Raw genomic sequence first — 20,000 nt, forward strand, 5'->3', positions numbered from 1 at the left:
TCTCCTTTGTTTGCCAGTGCAAAACAGTAGTTCAGCCTGTCCTTACAGCTTATTACTTAGCAAGGATATCAATGTGATTTATTTTGTTTAATTGAATAAGAGTAGGCTAGCCTATAGCCTGTAATGTTTCAGTAGGCTAAAACTAGATTTCACATAAAGACCGCGGATGTCAGAGTGGGCAATAACGTTCGAAGGCAAATTTATTCCAACATTGGTCCACAAAGAATGATGCAAATAGCCTACTAAAGTGAAAGAAATAATAGCCTACTGTGCAAATATAATGTTTTATATGGACCTGCGTGTCTGCAATAAGATAGATAGAGTTCCTCTATCTTTCAGCGGAAGCCAATTTTCACTCGTTGCGCATCTCGCTCCAAGTATGGTTTGGCTATTTAAAACACGGAGTACTTTGTGATAGTTGCTTGGATATATACTAGTATCTATACTAGGATGCATAAACCTATGTTTTGCAAATTTAATGGTCTGCCTCCTTCAGAGTTCTACTCGGCAATTAGGCTGTGAAAGCGAGCGCGCCTCTTGGAATATAAGGCCACCACAACCCTAGACTTGTTGATTAGGTTATACCTTACAAGAAATACTGTAGGCCTATAGAATCTTAATAGGCTAACACCCCCGTAACGGTGAACGGAACGTTATTTTTCGTTCTTAACCGGTTCAGGAACGCTATGTTGGTGGCGGAACACGAGAACGGAAACGTTAAATATGCTGGTTCTGCTCGGAGCGAACCGATTGAAAAATAATTTCGTTTTTAAGCCCTGATCAGAGGTCCTGGCGCAAGACAAGAGCCGCGGAGGCGGGACTTAGAACACTACCAGCATATCGAGAGTGGCCAGTCCCACCTAAGGAGAACGTCGGTGGGGATCAAACAGGCCTACATGTGCAGCAGGCACTGTACTACTACCACAGCAGGTGGGTGAACCTGTAAATTTGTAATTTGTAAATTGAGTATTGGTACTGAGCATAATATTGGTCGTCAGCAGCAACCGTGACTGTACACGCACGCATGTTACATGCGACAAAGACATCTTGAACCTAACCTGCGGGGGCCTTTAGAACGGCGAAGAAAAAGAAGGTAGAAGGAAGGAAGAGGAAGTTGCCGCGGAGAAAAAGCACTCGGCGTACGTTCGCCTTCCGAGAAAAGTTCCTCCTTCTGCGCCCCACGGGGAACATGCACCCTGCGCACCTGCATGTACTTCATCTGAATATTATTATTTTGTATGTTGTTTTTAGCCGGTGCGGAAATCGGAAGAGGTATGATTTATATTAACGGTGATGAAAGCTCCCAGCTGGCACGACGCGCAATCAAGCGGAAGAGCGAGGCGGATCTGAGTCACAATGGCGGCGGTCGCTTAAGCGGTGCAATGAAGGGGATGTGAGCGGGGAGGGGTGGGATTACACCTGCGTTATACTTAAAGGTGGGGTAGGTAAGTTTGACCTCAACAAGGCCTCTGATTGGTCATCTTTTCGAAAGAACGCGACCCTCCCTCCTGTCAATCATGATGTAGTCCCTCCCTCCAAACATGACTGGTAGGTGTGGCGAGATAGAGACTCCGATTGGTCAATACATTCGGGCGCTGTGCATTCTTTGAATCCAAAATACAGAGGCAGCGGTAAACACGGAGATCCAAGTTTATTCTCAGAGCACTTCTGTTACTGCTAGCTGAAAGGATATTATGCCAATTTTACCAAATAAAGCCAAAAGCAAACTACATATCCCACCTTTAATAATCATGCATTACACTTCTAATGACAAGGAGCACCCGTCTGCCACTGACAGGAAGCCAGGAGCCGGTGTTTTTTTCCGGTGGGGGGGAGGGGGGTGGGGGGGTAAACTTGAGGATGATGCATCCAGTTCCGTCTGCTGGTTTTGAGGGAGCGAGCGTTGGTTTAGTCCGTTTCCAGCTGTGCGTGGGAGAGCCATATGAAAAGGGGGGGGGTCAGGGTTAGGGACGGTCTGGAGAAATGTCTGCGCTTTCAGACGGCTGCTAGATGAAAGAGTCGGCACTCTCTTTGTTGGCCAAAGTCATGGAGAGTTTTTGTGAGTGTGTGTGTGTGTGTGTGTGTGTGTGTGTACTGTATGTGGCAGTTTAGCATATTTTTTTCAGAGGCCTTCATGTATTGAACAAGGTGTGTTGCTGGGGAGAGTGGGGACGCTACAGTAAGTGTGTGTGTGTGTGTGTGTGTGTGTGTGTGTGTGTGTGTGTGTGTGAGTTCACTCAGGATTGTGGGTAATAATAAATGATAAAAAGTAGTGAGTATAAAAAGCAATTCAAATCCTCTTCAAATGTTTAATAACTTGTTTCAAGTGCAGCTCACCTTCCTTTCTGACTATTTCTATGGTTGGGAACAATGTCTTTTTTGTGCTTCATTGTACTGCCTCTTTTGAACATGTACTGTATGTGCCCACTGTGCCTTTGTGTTGAGTTTTGTACTGTATTGTTGTGTGTATCGCTGGCAGCAAAACAATTTCCCTAAGGGGATAAGTGAAGTGGATATTTTATTTATTCATCTCTTTATCTTTCCACCCATCCATCCATCCATCTGAATTTGGAAAATCAACCATTTTTTGGAGTTGGTTCTGAAAAAGTTAGTGAACATTAAATATTGATTTAATTGAATGCTCTATTTGAATACATGTCAGCAGGGGTTAAATTAGGATTGTTATGTGTGTGTGTGTGGGGGGGGGGACCTGTGTTAGTGGGTTTGGTAAGAGTGCACATGGGTGTGGGCAGCGGCAGCAGTGATGATGGCGCTTAATACTGCTTCATAAATAGCAAATAGCAAGCTTTTAATGATCTACCCATCTTTGAAAAAAAGAATTATTCTTGATTAAATACAATTCTAACACTCTGCTTCTCAAGTTCTCTAAATGAAGGTCTTTGATTCATTTTCATCGCAGCTTTTGTGGAGGAAATGAACACTGGAGCCGAGCCCCGGATAACCCCGACCCAATTTAACCGTTGCATGTCAGGATTTTGTTGTTGTTTTCTCTAAACTACGTGCCCACAGCCCACACACTCGACCTTTAAGCCCACACACTTGACCTTTAAGGCACACGATCTTTGGCGGATGATCCATTGTAACTTTTCCAGATCCAAATTAAGACTTTCAAATGTCAGACAGCGTATTTCAGGAATGTGTGTGTGTGTGTGTGCGCCATGTGTGCGCGTTCATGCGTCTCCGTACCGACGCCGGACCTTACCGGACAAAGTAGTCGTTGCGTATGAGCATCAGGTGCTGGAGGATGGACAGCAGGTAGGGTTCTGCTGGACTGTCCTTCACCAGGTTCTGCACCACATGGAACACGTCGCCAACATCGGTACGCAGCCGTTAAGGTCAACCAGCACGGCCGCGTCCACTCACAAACACAAACAAACAAACAAACACGAAGACCGGCAAACTCTGAACACGCCAGAAGAGAGGGACGGGCTGACGGACATCGGATGACCGTTGGAAAACCAGAGGCATTGTGGGGGAAATGAATGAGTGAAGTGAGCGCTAGGTCCAGCTGCGTGTGTCACGTGTCGAGGACACCTGAGAACCAACACCCTGAACACAAGAGAACGAGGGCATGGGAGGGAGGACAAGGAGAGCACGTGAATGGACCAATCAATCCTAGAGGGTGTAAAACCTTCAACACCTTCTGTGTGGGGTCAAATAGAAAAATGTGTGTGTGTGTGTGTGTGTGTGTGTGTGTGTGTGTGGTCAAGGATATTCCAGTTCACTCTTGATGTCGTCCAGCCGGTGAGAGAACTCCAGCATGTCCTCCTCCTTGTGCTCCTCAAACACCTTCAGCTGGATCTCCAGGGCCTCGTTCCTGATGGAGGACAAGTGCTGCAGAGAGAGGAGAGACAAGAGAGAAGAGAGAGGAGAGATGAGAAGAGAGAGGAGAGATGAGAAGAGAGAGGAGAGGATAGAGGGGGAGTGAGAAGAGAAGAGAGAGAAGATGATAGAGAAGAGAGGAGAGAGGAGAGGAGAGAGAGAAGAGAGGAGAGGATAGAGAGGGAGAGGAGAGAGAGAAGAGATGAGAAGAGAGAGAAGAGGATAGAGGAGAAGAGAGGAGAGGATAGAGGAGAAAAGAGGAGAGAGAGAGAAGAGAGGAGAGAGAGAGAAGAGAGGATAGAGGAGACAAGAGGAGAGGAGAGAGAGGATAGAAGAGGATAGATGAGAGGAGAGAGCAGAGGAGAGGAGAAGAGAGAGAGAAGAGGAGAGAGAGAGAAGAGATGAGAAGAGGATAGAGGAGAAGAGAGGAGAGAGAGAGAAGAGAGGAGAAAAGAGGAGAGAGAGGATAGATGAGAGGAGAGAGAGAAGAGGAGAGGAGAGAGGAGAGAGGAGAGGGGAGAAGAGAGGAGATGGGAGGAGAGGAGAGAGAGAAGAGGAAAGGAGAGAGGAGAGAGCAGAGGAAAGGAGTAGAGAGAAGAGGACAGAGCAGCGGAGATAGTAAGGGAGAGAGAAAGGGATGAGATGAGGAGAGAAAGAGGAATATAGAGGCAGAGGGAGGAGATGGATAGAAATGGAGAAGGGGGGGAAAGAGAAGAGAGGGGGGGAGAGAGAGAGGAATGGAGAGGGAGCGAAGAAGAGGAGGAAGAGAGGAGGGAGAGAGAGAGATCAAACAGGAGGGCAGGAGGAGTGGAGGAGTGTGCGTGTGTGGAAGGAGAGAGAGAGAGAGAGAGAGAGGGAGATGGAGAGAGAGAGAGAGAGAGAGAGAGAGAGAGAGGGAGGGGGAGACGGCAATTGGAGAGATTAGATTCTGCCGCTTCATTCGGCTAAATCATGTTCTATTGTGTGTGTCCGGTCTGAGCGTCGGGGGGGGAAGCTGCCTCAGGACCACAACAATCACCCCAGGAGCTCGGGCTCAACAACCTCCAGCGCCTCCCTTCCGCACGGCCAGGGCTGCATGTGTTTACTTGTTTATTGTGTTTGTTTGGTCTGGGCTTGTCCGTGTCTCTCTCTCCGGCTTTGTTGAGGGGGAGGTAAATGTGCAAGAGCCGGCGAGCTATAAAGAAGCCGATTGGCTCCCGCCGAACAGACGCCGCGACCTCTCTGGAGGGCCTCATCAGTTATTCGCCGGAGCGCTCGACACTATTTAACTCGTGCGGACGACTCATTTAAATATTCATGTGCGGCGAGGCCGGGAGAACGCGCGCGTGTGTGTGTGTGTGCGCTTACGGGAAATATCTCTTTCAGGCCGCAGCGCATGAACTCGTTCCTGATGTGCAGCCTGAAGTCCAGCTCGTCCGGTGACGTGACGAGGGCGTTGATCAGCTGCATGCACGCCACCTGCAACAGAGACACAACGCAAACTCAGAGCGCTCGCAGAGACACGTGTGTGTGTGTGTGTGTGTATGTGTGAGAGAGAGAGAGAGACAGTGAGTGAAGGAGAGAGAGATCGACACATTTTTGTATACATTGTAATGTACCAAAAGCTTTGGCAGCACAGATGAACAATTTGTCATGCTAATAAAGTGATTTGAATTGAGAGAGAGAGACAGATAGTCTGAGAGAGAAAGATAGAGAGAAAGAGAGAGAGAGAAAGAGAGAGAGAGGCAGAGAGAGTGTGCGTGAGAGAGAGAGAGAGAGAGGCAGAGGCAGAGAGAGAGAGATAGTCTGAGAGAGAAAGAGAGAGAGTGTGTGAGAGCGAGAGAGAGAGAGAAAGAGAGAGAGACAAAAAGAGAGAGATAGTCTGAGAGAGAAAGAGAGAGAGAGAGAGAGAGAGGCAGAGAGAGAGAGAGAGAGAGAGGCAGAGAGAGAGAGAGAGAGAGAGAGAGAGAGGCAGAGGCAGAGAGAGAGAGAGAGAGAGAGGCAGAGGCAGAGAGAGAGAGAGGCAGAGAGAGAGAGGCAGAGAGAGAGAGAGAGGCAGAGAGAGAGAGAGGCAGATGCAGAGAGAGAGAGAGAGAGAGGCAGAGAGAGTGTGCGTGAGAGAGAGAGAGAGAGAGGCAGAGGCAGAGAGAGAGAGATAGTCTGAGAGAGAAAGAGAGAGAGTGTGTGAGAGCGAGAGAGAGAGAGAAAGAGAGAGAGACAAAAAGAGAGAGATAGTCTGAGAGAGAAAGAGAGAGAGAGAGAGAGGCAGAGAGAGAGAGAGAGAGAGAGAGAGGCAGAGGCAGAGAGAGAGAGAGAGAGAGAGAGGCAGAGGCAGAGAGAGAGAGAGGCAGAGAGAGAGAGGCAGAGAGAGAGAGAGAGGCAGAGAGAGAGAGAGGCAGATGCAGAGAGAGAGAGAGAGAGAGAGGCAGAGAGAGAGAGAGAGAGAGAGAGAGAGGCAGAGAGAGAGAGAGAGAGAGAGAGAGGCAGAGAGAGAGAGAGAGAGAGAGAGAGAGAGAGAGAGAGAGAGCCTTTGCACCCACTGCACACAGAGTGAGGTGGAAGGCGCGCTGCACATTCTTAACCTCCTGCCAAACATATGAACCTATTACAAACATATATTTCCCACAGGTCACACACAGCAACAAAGGGCTTGAGAGCAAACTACGTATCCACAAACTCCCATATCTGTTAGGTGAAGTAGTGCAGTGTGCAATCACAGCAGCGGGATGTGATCTGTGGCGATATGAAAAGGGCAGCCAGAGGAAACCGAACACCACTGGAAACGCAACTAATATTTATATTGTTACTTACCGATAATCTACTCTGCCCTTTGGTACTAGAAAGATTTCCACAATGTACATTAGTAATATATCATTTGAATGTGTCTATTTCTTTCAAACGTTTACGATGTAATGCTTACATCTTATTATATATTATCGATTGTGTTATTTTGTTTAGTTTTCATTTATATATCATTGTACTTGCTTTGGCAACGTTTCCCATGCCAATAAAGCCCTTTAAATTTGATTTGAGAGAGAGAGAGAGAGAGAGAGAGAGAGAGAGTGCATGTGAGTGAGTGTGTGCATGTGTGTGTGTGTGTACACCCAAGCGTGTGTGCATGTGAGTGAGTGTTTGCATGTGTGTGTGTGTGTGTGTGTGTGTGTGAAAAGCACGGCGGCCTGCATCCTAAACGACGCCGGATCTTCCCGAGGAGGCGGGGCCTCATTACTAATGCATGTGTGGTCCCTCCGTCGCCGGCCCCGGGGGTAAACACACGGACTTCAATATGAACATGACAACAGCTCCGCCGTAGCGCTCCTGTCCGCCCACGCGCTCGCTCCCGGGGCGGAGACCCGCTCTCCTGGAAAATCTTCGTCCCTTGACCCGTCCCCTAAGAGCCGGCTTCGGTTCCGTGGCGGCGGAGTCCGTGTGGGTCTCTTTTTTCCCCCCCCCGGCTACTCGGGCGGATGCAGAAGAATCAATTATTGATCCGTGAGCGACGCGGCGGTGTGTGAAATGAGGGGATGGCGGCGCGCGCGTGCGGGGCGGGGCGGTGGGGGGCGTCGCCGCGCTCCGGGTCCGCCGTCGATTTGCGGACGCGCGCGTTTCCGGCATCGCAACGCCAGCCGGTGGCAGACGGCTTGCACGGAGATATGGTGCGAAAACGCCGGTGATCTTTGAAACTCTTCGATAAAAGGCCTCATGCCTGAACCTGAAACTACAGTACATGTGCAACGTGACACACACACACACACACACACACACACACACACACACACACACACACACACAGAGAGAGAGAGCTTGTCCCCATTGGGCTTACTCTTTTCCAAATCCAATCCTCGCCATCTTTGCATCGTCTAGACTGGAGGCGCTGATTCCAGACGGTCTATGAATAATGACTCGCCCTCGTTTCCTCCCCTCTTTCTCAGGGATGATGTATAATCTGTTATTTCTTGCATCGGCAGTGAAACCGCACGTGTGTGTGTGTGTGTGTGTGTGTGTGTGTGTGTGTGTGTGTGTGTGTGTGTGTGTGGGAGATGGGGACAGCGACTACGCTCACACACCCATCGGCCAACATTCGGGCTCCATCCGGTTCCCCGTGGACGCCGGTCGAGAGTGTGTGTGGACGCCGGTCGAGAGTGTGTGTGGACGCCGGTCGAGAGTGTGTGTGGACGCCGGTCGAGAGTGTGTGTGGACGCCGGTCGAGAGTGTGTGTGGACGACGGTCGAGAGTGTGTGTGGACGCCGGTCGAGAGTGTGTGTGGAGAAGGCGGAGCGGTGTTAAATCAACCTTGAGACGGGCTGAAATGACCCTTGATAATGTGTGCGAACGAACTTGCGTGTGGGAGAAAGAGCCACAGAATGCTTAAAGTCATAGCAGTTACAAACTGTGTGTGTGTGTGTGTGTTGTATTCCATCATGGCTGAGGCTTCATTCTCCTCTGGCAACACCACCCCCCCCCCCCCCCCCCCCTGTATGCTAACATGCTCCACCTCCCCCCTGGGTTTAGCATTCGCCTCAAACACAGACCCACGTACGCACACACACGCGCACACACACACGCGCGCACACACACACGCAAACACTGCCATGACTTTGAGCATTCTGTGGCTCTTTCTCCTACGCGCAAGTTCGTTCACACACACTAGCAGGGGTCGTTTCACCCCTCTCAGGGTTGATTTAACACCGCTCCAGGTCTCCACACACACACACACACACACTTACACACACACACACACACACAGTCCTGGAAGCCGAACGTGGCCTTGGGGGGTGGGGGACCGGGCAGGCGAGCGCGGCGGTACGGTGGGTCTTTGGCCACACACGCGGCGTGATAAGACCAGCGCAGAGAGGTGTGAATAATGCAGGAGGTTAAAAGGGATCGGGGGTGGGGGGGGGGGGGCGGGTTCTATCAGCACGCTGGAAATAATAACTGACCACGGCATATCAATAAAACATAACTGGGGGGGCCTCACGAGCAGGGCCACTCAGGCGTAATGGATACAAACGGGTTTAGTCGTCCGTTCGTTCTCCCACACGCTCTATCCTCCTCAACTCCTGCCCCCCCCCCCCCCCCCCACCCCACCCCCACACACACTTCCTCTCCTCTCCTCTCCCCAGACTCGTCTTCCAGGGCCGAGTGTGGAGCAGCTAGGCCGTGGTACCGCCATAAATAAAATATGTCTCTCTCGCTCCCTCTCCCTCCCTCTCTCTCTGTCCCTCTCTTTCCCTCTGTTCCTCCCTCTCTCTCTCCCTTTCCGTCTCTCTCTCTGTCCCTCCCTTTCCCTCTCTTTCCCTCTGTCCCTCTCTTTCCCTCTGTCCCTCCCTCTCTCTCTGACCCTCTCTCCCTCTCCCTCTGTGTCCTCTCTCTCTCCCTCCCTCCCCCCCCTCTCTCTCTCTCTCTCTGTGTGCGTGTGTGTGCGTGTGTGTAAGCCCAACAGGCCCGGCAGCGACGCGCCTGACTTGTACCCGTCGCCTCCCTGCGCTGCCAATTAGACGTGGAACGCGGGACGCTTTGGCGAAGCGACTCCGCCGCTCACGGGGACGGCGGAAGATGGCGGCGCGCTCGGCGCCGTCCGGACACCATCGCCACACCGCCCGGACCAGCGGGCCCGGGAGGCGTGGGGGCCGGAGAACGGATAGACGGAGGGAACCGTGAAAGGGAGAAATGAAAGTCACGAGGGGGGGGGGGGGGGGGGGGGAGATGTGAGGTACGCGAGCGTCGTCACGTCAGATCGAAATGTCCCATTTAACCACGGCCACATGCAGAAGGCAAATGTCCGTCGTGTTACTCACTGCTCAGGACACATTCATTTAAACTGCATCATCATATATATATATTTTTTTAATATATTTTTATAAATAGTTGCAGGGGTGTAGTGATGACTAAAGACGGGGCTAAACTCTGACTAAAGAAGTGGATATATGTTCATTTCATTTCATTCCAAACCTTTATTTTGCCTCGTAAAAGCACTGCGGTTTCCCTCATTTTCAGGGTTGACGAGTTCACAATACACAAACAAAAATGCATACGAAATCAATTAAAGCAATCAAATCAATTAAAACAAAGTTTTGTATGGTAGCAAAAATGTTACGTTTTTCTTAGCATTAGTCGTGTTTAAAGAAGTAAGTCTAGTGTGGGTCCATGGATAAGGAAGTGGATGTACAGTACTGTGTATACAACCACCTCCACTACACCTCTGGCTAGATGTGTCCTGCCATGAACGTAGCGGGGGCTTGTATTCAGGAGCAGTGCAATAGCTCCAGCTTGTGTTGACAGCGTGGCAGATTGAAAGCGATGCTGCTTTGTTTACAGAGTATGACTATGTATCGATCGATACGGGACAACGCAGCAGATGCTAAACGCGTGTGTCATTTCACTGATCGGATGTATGTGTGAATGAGAAGTACAGTTAGTCAGCCGGCTCAGCTGCCTTGTGGTTAGACTGCCCGCCCTGAGATTGGGAGGTTGGGGGTTCGATTCCCGGCCGAGTCATACCAAAGACTATTAAAAAAAAAAAGGTAGCCAATGTCTCTCTGTTTGGCACTCAGCATCAAGGGTTGGATTGGGGGTACATACTAAGCGTCATGTCCAGGGGGTGCGCTTGTACATCAAGCTGCCTCACGCTAAGCACTCTGTGCATCTGTGCTGTGAAGAGCGCTATATAAATAAAGCTTACTTACTTACTGCTAAGGGACCAGGAGATGGGTTCCACTAGGCCATGGGTTCCCAAACTCTACCAATGTGGGCCTCCCCTCTGAAAACAGTTACACACCGGCGCCACCCCAACCCCCCAAATTTGTCAGTTTTGCAAGGCAGCGTTAGCTAGCCCATAACGTTACACAGCTAAGTTAGCTCGGTGGCACCTGCTGCTAGTTAACGTTATGACGTTTTCGCACTTTAAAATCACGTTTCATTCATGAAAAACCAGACATTTAAAAAATAAAAAACATGTTTTTACTTTTTTCCTCTTTTTTTTTTCTAAACATCTCTCTCTTTCTTTGGGGCCCCCAGGGGAGGCGCGCCTCACAGTTTGGGAAAGCCTGCACTAGGCCATTGGTTCTCAAGTCTACAGTTAGCGCCGTAGGCTCCACTAGGCCTCTGGTTCTCAAGTCTACAGTTAGCGCCGTAGGCTCCACTAGGCCTCTGGTTCTCAAGTCTACAGTTAGCGCCGTAGGCTCCACTAGGCCTCTGGTTCTCAAGTCTACAGTTAGCGCCGTAGGCTCCACTAGGCCTCTGGTTCTCAAGGCTACAGTTAGCGCCGTAGGCTCCACTAGGCCTCTGGTTCTCAAGGCTACAGTTAGCGCCGTAGGCTCCACTAGGCCTCTGGTTCTCAAGGCTACAGTTAGCGCCGTAGGCTCCACTAGGCCTCTGGTTCTCAAGGCTACAGTTAGCGCCGTAGGCTCCACTAGGCCTCTGGTTCTCAAGGCTACAGTTAGCGCCGTAGGCTCCACTAGGCCTCTGGTTCTCAAGTCTACAGTTAGCGCCGTAGGCTCCACTAGGCCTCTGGTTCTCAAGGCTACAGTTAGCGCCGTAGGTGAGAAACAGCCGACCGCTATGCTAATCACGGAATCAAGGACGCTGATCTTTCTTCTCTTTTTCTCCATCATCCTTTCATCCCTCTCTGTGGGGGCGGCGCAGCGGAGTTAATGTTGTGACGTGTCGGAAACACCGAGCGGACGGTTTTCACATTAGAGGGGCAGATGTGTGCAGACCTGTCGTATTAGGGAGACGCGCCGGAAGATGCACAAATTAGCAAGTGTGGAACTCTGGGTGAAGGTCCCGACTTTGTTGGTGTCGCTTTTTCTAGTCGTCTGGAAAAACATTTACACGTGTTGACTTTGAATTCACCGCTTCTGAAGCATAGAAAGATGGGAACTATGTGTGTGTGTGTGTGTGGGTGTGTGTGTGTTTAGTGATTTGGCGGTGGCTCGTGTTCACGGGGTGTGTAGAATAAACAGAGGCCAACAATTGGAGTTCAAAGGTCGCAACCCCCAAAAATAATCACAATCAGAGATACAATTCATAACATCTGAATGTATGTTGTACATGTATATGTCATTCATCTGCTAGAGGCACCAAAAGGTGTTTCATCTGAAGTCATTTGCAAAAACACAGGAGCAGAAACAGAACTGTAGAAAAACCTTGAATGAACCCATCCAGAGAGGCAATCATCCTCCATCTCATTCCTCATTTATTGCTCTCTTTGTGTGTGTGTGTGTGTGTGTGTGTGTGTGTGTGTGTGTGTGTGTGTGTGTGTGTGTGTGCGCGCGTGTGTTTTGGCTTGCTTCTTTGCTTGTACGTTGGTAAAAACAGCAGCCATCGGCAGTCCCGCGCCCGGTAAAGGACGCTTTGTTGCGCTTACTTGTAATTGGCTGGAGCGGTCGCGGAGCCCCTGCACGATGGGGCCGAACCTCTGGCCGCCCCGGCTCTCCCCCGCCGCCGTGATGGCTTCCAGAACCTTCTCCAGGCTGAAATGAGAAAAACGGGACGCATGAGTGCACAGAGCGCCGGCGAATGCAAGCAACGCAAACGGCAGAAATGCAAGTCATTTATCTGGAGGGCGTGAGTCTCACGGTACGCGTGCCCTCCCCCTCAACCCACCCCCAACCCGACCCTCTCTCTGTCAACGTTTTTCTGGGGGGGGTTACCAGGGCTCGGGGGGGCCTTCCGTGACTGTTTTCGTCAACTTCGCAGAGGCATGCTCTACGGTTGAGCAAATGGTCTTGAATATTGATAATTCTTTGTCTGTTATCCAAGAATGAATTAGATGCCTAAAGCGACCCCTTTACCGACTCTAAACATAGTTTGTTTTGTTTTGTTTTGTTATCAAGCCGAAGAAAGCTTCAACAAAGCAGCCGGGAAAAGATATGTGTATTCAATTACAATGATGAAGTGTTTGCTGAGAGACCCCCATAGCATCAGGATGATCAGGTCAATAAGTAATTACATCCAGCATCTTCCAAGTTTTGAACGTCCGTGCTTTAGGACTTGGGTTCGGAGCAATCAATGCTCCAGAGAACTGCTATCCTTCAGTGATTGAGCTGCTGGGCAGTTCCTGGACTAGTGTTAGTGTGATTACAATCATTCCATTATGTCATATTGCACTGTTTTTTTTTTTTTTTTTTTACTATTGTAGATATTGTTTTTTATTACTACACATTAGATATCATGGGCAGAATCTCTCTAGTTAGAAGTACTGAAGTACTTAGAAATACTACCACGATCCTCCCTCTTAAGCACCTATTGTATTTTTAGATTGCTTTTCTTGCACTTTGCCTTCAGCACTAGATTATGCTCTTAGTCACTTGTTTTAGAAAGAAGATGCACTCGTTCTGGCAAGTTGTAGTACATTGCCTTTTCCTATGTTAAATGCAATTATTTTTAATCGCTTTGTTTTTTTTTAGCGTCAGCTAAATGACTATAATGTAATGTAATTACTATTCTCCTATAATATACTGTCTTGACTGTCATTATCTTGTCTTATGTTGTTGCTATGAGGTTGAGGAGTGTTGTGGACTGTTCTGTTACAAAGGTTTTATTCAGGAGAGAAATTGAAGTTCTCACAGAACCATTGTGACAGATTCTAAACCGATTCCAAAAATAATGAGCATTTCCTTGCTATCCTCTATCCTCGCACAAACAACACAGGCTGTTAAAGGAGTTCAACTAATGTATTGGCAATACAGAATTTCTACTAAGCCTGAACCTAATAATTTTACTCCCATGTACAGTACATGTACACCGGCTGTAACAACAGAGGAATCAATCTAGTGGGTCAAATTAAAAGAACAAAAGAAGGAAATCCCATGAGGGGTTAGGGAACATTGTAAGCCCCTCAAAATGCCCATGAGATTCTACCCATGATACCTAATGCGTGGCGTCTAACGGGTAAAGCAGTTCGACTGCCACACGAATCAGACAGGCGCTAAATGTGTGGCTGGATAAGTAGCCGCTGGTAGAGGGGCCGAGTGCCCACTCACTGGCATGTTTTGGCCCGGAGCAGAGTGCTGCAAAGCGCCTCGATTTGAAACTAGTTGAACTTTTGAGCACTTTAACGCACTTGGGGTAGCGCACACCAAAATATTATTTGTTTTCCTCCCCGAGGTGCCGGGGGCATCGTCGGCCTGGAGCCGAGACCTACGTGTTTTCTTCGCCCACGATGCAGATGGCGGAGAGCAGCTTGACAACGTCGGTCATCATGGCGGGCTGGTTGGGGTCGAAGGCTTTGGCGAGCAGGGTCAGGCTCTTCTCCTCGCCCAAGATGCGCTCCAGGCCGTACTGAAAGAGACGGACAGAAGGAACTAGATCAGCGCCCTCTACGCTGACATCGCTGGCAGCGCCGGATCCGAGAACGAGCTGCTTCGCTACAGCAGAACCAGGCGTGGACTTGGCTTCCTTCTCCCAGGCATAACGTACTGTACTGAACGAAACCCAACAGGATGTGGGGAAATACTGCAGAGGAGAAATTTGATTAGAACTTACCTTCAGGTGAGAGGACACGACGAGCGCCAAAATAAAGGTGTTTCATCTACACTGTATTTCTAATGGCCTTGGGACCAAACAGTTTCCTGCGTGTACATCAATGGTTTTTTTCTTTCCCAAAGCAAGGGAAATAACAAAAAGGAGGTGTCTTACGAGGCAATAAATATGACACAACAAAACAACGGCGGAAAGAAAAGAACAAACTAAGTGGGCGGGAAAGGTCGGCGCAGTGTGGGCGGCGTGTCTAGGGGACATTAATATGTACCGTTGCTGTTCCCCGTCGCTCGTAGCTAGCGGTGACATTTGGAAGACTGACGAGTCCCGAGGACGAGCGCCGGTGGCGGGCTGTCCCCCCTCGCCACCCCCCCCGGCCGCTGCTCCGCCCGTACGGATAACGAGCCGGTGTGTGTGTGTGTGTGGGTGTGTGCGTAGCCTGAATGAGATACTGTACATGTACAGTATAATATCACAGTGAGGGATGAGAGCTGCCTATCCGCATCGCTGAGTCACCCCTGTATCTCTCTTCATAGTATCAGTTTTATATGGAGCAAGGATGGTTAGAGCACCCTCCATAAATCAATCAATCAATCAATGATACAGCACCACCAGCTTGCGGTCAAAATGTTGGTACCATTGTGTAATTCTTCAGACAAAAGTGGATGATTTATTTTCAGTCGAGTAGTAGTAGTAGTAATGGTGCATTCGTTTATAACTGGGAGGTGGCAAATTGCGACTTGCTACTAGGAATGATTAAATAAAACACCGCATGAACTCGCACTTCCTCGTCGCAAATTCGGATATGTTTCTCAGCCCCCAGTTGCTCGAATGCACTAGATATAACTAGGTAACTGTGATATAATGGTATATAGATATAACTAGGTAACTGTGATATAATGGTATATAGATATAACTAGGTAACTGTGATATAATGGTATATAGATATAACTAGGTAACTGTGATATAATGGTATATAGCTCGAATGCACACAGGTCGGAGGTAGGTATTTTGCCACTTGCGACTTGCCACCTCCGACCACAAACGAACGCACCATAATAGTAGTAGTAGTAGTATTTTATTAACATATTAATATAGTTGGGGGTTATAGCTGAGAACACACTACTGATGAGAGAGAAACCTACATTGATGCCAAATGAAGTGCTAAATGCGACACGTCTCTCTGTAAAACCCACAGAGGATGAATTACACTCCATGGAATGAAATATGAATGAATAATGCAGCCATTCAATTTGAAGTCTAAGGCAAGCAACAACAAAAAAAAGACGAAGACAAAAAAAAAAGTAATTTTCTGCGAGTTTGTCATCGTCTCAAAATGATTCATTATCTTCACAGGAAAATGAATTTCTCGCACTCTCTCTCTCTGTCAGAAGTAATTATCCTAATAGAAAAGAAGAAGAAGAAAAAAAACGAGAATTAAGTTGTTCACATAACAGCCGAGCCTGGTCTAGTTAGAGTTCCCTTCGGGCGAGAACGCTACGGCTGCTGGTAAACATATCCGTGTGTTTACTGTCTTCACAGGGAGGGGGTTGGAGGAAGCAGCGGCCCAAACAGCTGGCCTGGGACGGTCTGGGGGGGGGGGGGGGGCAGGCGTGAGCCCCGTAAAAGGTCTGGAAGGGGAGCGTGAGAGGAGGCCCGAGGGTAAACGTGTCATGGCGCTGGATTGCAACCTTCCAGGCGAGGGCTCTCCGTCGCCGGCTAGATGACTCCTCACGGATGTCCTGGGTTGGGGGGCGCGCGGGGGGGGGGCGGGGGGCTACCCAGCTGTGTCTAGACAAGCAGAGCTCTGGCTCCTCAGTCACTCAGAACAAGCATTTTGAAAGTGACCTTGAATTGAAGAAGAAATAACGGTGTACTGGTTTGATTTCTAGAAATAAAAGCGAGTGATACGTAGCGTCGTGGGACCATCCTGGTCTCGCGAGCTCACGTTCTGTTTCTCACCACATAGCAGTCTGGGCAAGCTCCACTGAGATCGGTTTGGGACCGGACAGAATTTGGTCAGGCCAATCAGCGTCCTGGGAACATCAAGCAGCTACAGGCGTCGCGGTTTAGATACGATGAACAGATAGAAGCCGGTGATAGACGTAGTTCATCCAATCACCTGCCTGTATTCATTTGAAAATGCCTGGCCTTTTCCAAACGCCTCCCAACAGAGCCTTCCCAGATGGTTGTGTGAAACAAACCATCTGGCGCGTCTGGTTAAGTGATAGGAGAAAAGGAGTTGAATGTGCTTCTGGAAAGTGCGGGGGGGGGGGGGGGGGGTGTTACCTTGTTATTCATGAAGGCTTTGAGGCACTGGATGACTTTGTGCTGGCTCTTCCTGTCCACCTTCTCCAGGCTGATGAGGAGAGGGGGAGAGAGAGAGATGGAGGGAGAGAGGAGGGGGAGGGAGGGAGGGAGGGGGAAAGAGGGAGAGAGGGAGGGAGTGAGAGGGAGGGAGAGAGAAGGAGGGAGAGAGGGAGAGGAAGATGGAGAAAGGGAGGGATGGAGGGAGAGAGGAGGGGGAGGGAGGGAGGGGGAAGGAGGGAGCGAGGGAGGGAGTGAGAGGGAGGGAGAGGGAGGGAGAGGAAGATGAATAAAGGGAGGGATGATGGGAGAGAGGGGGAGGGTGGGAGAGAGAAGGCGGGAGGGGGAGAGTTGGGGAGGGAGGGAGGGAGGGAGAGGCGGGTTGTTGAAGTGAAAACTGTGTGCACTGCTGCAACTTTGCTGATTTCAGTATTTCTGTTCAGCCAACATTTCTGTCTGTGTTTACAAGGAGCAGCGCTCGATCTGTTCTCAAACATAACTGGGAAAGATAAAAATGTTTTCTTGGGCTCGGATTGGGAAGCAGTTCCAGTACAATTCAACAGACACACACAGATACACACACACACACACACACACACACACACACACAGATACACGCGTGCACGTGCACACACACACACACACACACACACACAGTTGTGTGTCCTTACTGTTTCTTGTGCTGCAGCCTCTCCAGTGTGTCCAGCAGCAGGCCAAGGCCCTCATGACCAAAGCTCTGGACCCAGCTGTGGAAACACAACACAATAACGTTAGTTAAACACCTGCAACATCGACGCCGCCACCCCCAAAACACCACAACATGCCAGTCAGCAATGAGGTAGGAGCCAGTCACAAAGAACCACTTTCTGGATGGTCGTCTTAGCAAGCTCCCCCTGAAATGCCACTCAAAGACCAGCTGGAGAATTAGACCTTATTTACTAAGCGACCGTAGGACAGAAAACTGGGCTTAGGGTCATTTAAGATTTTGCTACTTTGTAATGTATTGCAAAGTAATTATTGTTACAATAATACATTTTTCTGTACGTAAGATAAAATGATGCTGTTGTTCTTGTATTAGTATTATTATAAATCCTCAAATTGACAGCAATGTGCGATAGTTTTGGGATAGGCTACAGTACACAATGATACAAGGAGGCTGTCCAGTTGGCACACTGTCTGATTGTGGGAATTAAATGTGTGAACTACCCCTTAAAATACAAGTGTAACATGTGAGATGGTTTTCCGGAATCTATCCATGGAGAATGAAGAGTTGCTATTGGAATTTATTTCAATTTTATTTGGTATTTCGAACCTCCATGCCGTAAACTACAGGGACGAGGCCAGAATATGTAGGGGTGTGATATTTAAATAACGATTGTTTTCATCCGCACTGCCTGATCGCTCGTACGATGGGTTTGGTGGCGTACGAATGTCTGATAGATCACAAGTGGACACTGTCGTACCATCATTTCTGCACTGGGACCGCCGCTCCTTTGATGAATGCTGGCCATTGTGTGCGTTGACTACTAGCGATAATGTGATGTTGACAATCACTTGGTCTTTTAACCTCCCCCACACTACCCCACTCCTTTCCCCACACACACACACACACACACACACACAAACACACGCACACACACACACACACACACACGCACACACACAAACACACACACACTTCCATTTCAATATCCTCCACAGAAAAGCTATTACTCTCGATCTAATTTGCCCAGATAGGTAATATAAAAACAGCATTCGACCGTCCATCCTCTAAAATGACTACTTTTAGCCTCGGCTGCAGACGGACGTCTATAAAGGTGTTTGACATCCATCATGACGTCCAGCCCGCTGGGCTGAGCGCTCCCACCTGCACTCTGAGGCCCCCTGGGGAGTCTGGAGGGGCTACAGCGAGGGGGGGGGGGGCGCACGGTGGGCTGCTACCCCCCCCCCCCCCCCCCAACAGGATCCAATATCTTCAGAGATTCCCAGTAACGACGCGCGCTTTTCATTTCATCCCTGCCACCCCCACCCCCCCCCCCTGTGAACATGAAGTACCGCTCTTTATGAATTCACATCTCAAGGAGAGGTAATCAAAGAGCCAGGAGCAAGCCATAAGCCGCACGGGGGTCAAGGGAGGTCAACGTCGTATTGGATTCCCAGAACTAATATTTGTTTGAGGCCGGTGACATCTCGCCATCCCATCTCCTCCACCGGGGACTTCCATGTCCCTTCCTTTTTTTTCCCCCGCCACGTCCAAATGAGCTGGTTGGGACCCTCCTCGGGTCGGGGCGAGCGTGCCACCGGTGGCTCCGCCGGGACCGGAGGACATCGCCGGCGGTCGGTGATTAAAGGTACGGTGAGAAGAATCAGGGGAATCATCCACCTTTCAACAGCAGATTGGTTGTGGTCGTCAGGGCGCGCGGGGGGGGGGGGGGCATCTGCTCGGGGGCCCAGAGTGATCCCACTGCCGGCCGTACGAACGCCATCAATACCAGTCGTGATTTGACTGGCTACAGGGGGAGAGGCCCTGGAACGCACTTCCTCTAAAGCTCATTGGTCTGTAGGTTCCTGGGAGAGGCCCTTTGGAGGCACATTAGGGATGGGAGTAATCAAGGCTGGCCCGATCAGACTGCTCTCACCGCGGGCTGACTTGAGAACAGTGTTGGGACTAATCAAGGCTGGTCCGATCAGACTGCTCTCACCGCGGGCTGACTTCAGAACAGTGTTGGGAGTAATCAAGGCTGGCCCGATCAGACTGCTCTCACCGCGGGCTGACTTGAGAACAGTGTTGGGACTAATCAAGGCTGGTCCGATCAGACTGCTCTCACCGCGGGCTGACTTGAGAACAGTGTTGGGAGCAGCTGATTACAAAGTAAAGCATCAATGTAATCAGATTACTTTTTTCAGTAACTTGGAATGTAAGGGAGTACATTTGCATTTTTAGATTATTAATAATTATAACAACCTTTGTTTGTATAGCACTTTTTCATGCAAACATTGCAGCTCAAAGTGCTTTGACATCCACACGGCATAAAAACAATAAAAGAACAATAGCAATCAACACACAAAGCAAGATATAAATCGCATAATAAAACAATAGACCATACAAACAAGCAGTGAATAAAAGAAAAATGAATAAAATGATTCAGGTAATAAAAAATAGAAGATGGATAAAAGGATTAGAGGATAAAAGGATTAGAGGAGTGCTTCTAATTGTAAGATAAGTTAAAGATGTGTGTTTTAAGTTGCCGTTTAAAAATGTCCACTGTGCCCACCTCTCTAGTACTGGTATGATGTTCCATAATTTAGGTGCATAGTACATAAAAGCAGCCTCCCCAATTTTGTTTTGGGCGACTTTGGGAATCGTTATAAAGACCTGCTGTGGAGGA

General features: G+C 49.2%; 1 protein-coding gene across 1 annotated transcript in view; it reads right to left on the bottom strand.

The window, feature by feature from the left end:
- Positions 1–20,000, bottom strand: part of LOC311315847 (protein diaphanous homolog 3-like) — a gene marked incomplete at both ends in the record, with an annotated part of 177,342 nt that overhangs the window by 65,797 nt on the left and 91,545 nt on the right. The window contains 7 exons of the mRNA XM_084446546.1: positions 3,224–3,350; positions 3,747–3,855; positions 5,191–5,301; positions 12,191–12,296; positions 13,970–14,106; positions 16,594–16,663; positions 17,283–17,357. Of these exons, the coding sequence (XP_084302672.1) occupies positions 3,224–3,350; positions 3,747–3,855; positions 5,191–5,301; positions 12,191–12,296; positions 13,970–14,106; positions 16,594–16,663; positions 17,283–17,357 (735 nt within the window). The remainder of the gene's footprint in view (positions 1–3,223; positions 3,351–3,746; positions 3,856–5,190; positions 5,302–12,190; positions 12,297–13,969; positions 14,107–16,593; positions 16,664–17,282; positions 17,358–20,000) is intronic.

This window comes from Borostomias antarcticus, assembly GCF_949987555.1.
Source record: "Borostomias antarcticus genome assembly, chromosome: 12".
NCBI classification, from domain to species: Eukaryota; Metazoa; Chordata; class Actinopteri; order Stomiiformes; family Stomiidae; genus Borostomias; species Borostomias antarcticus.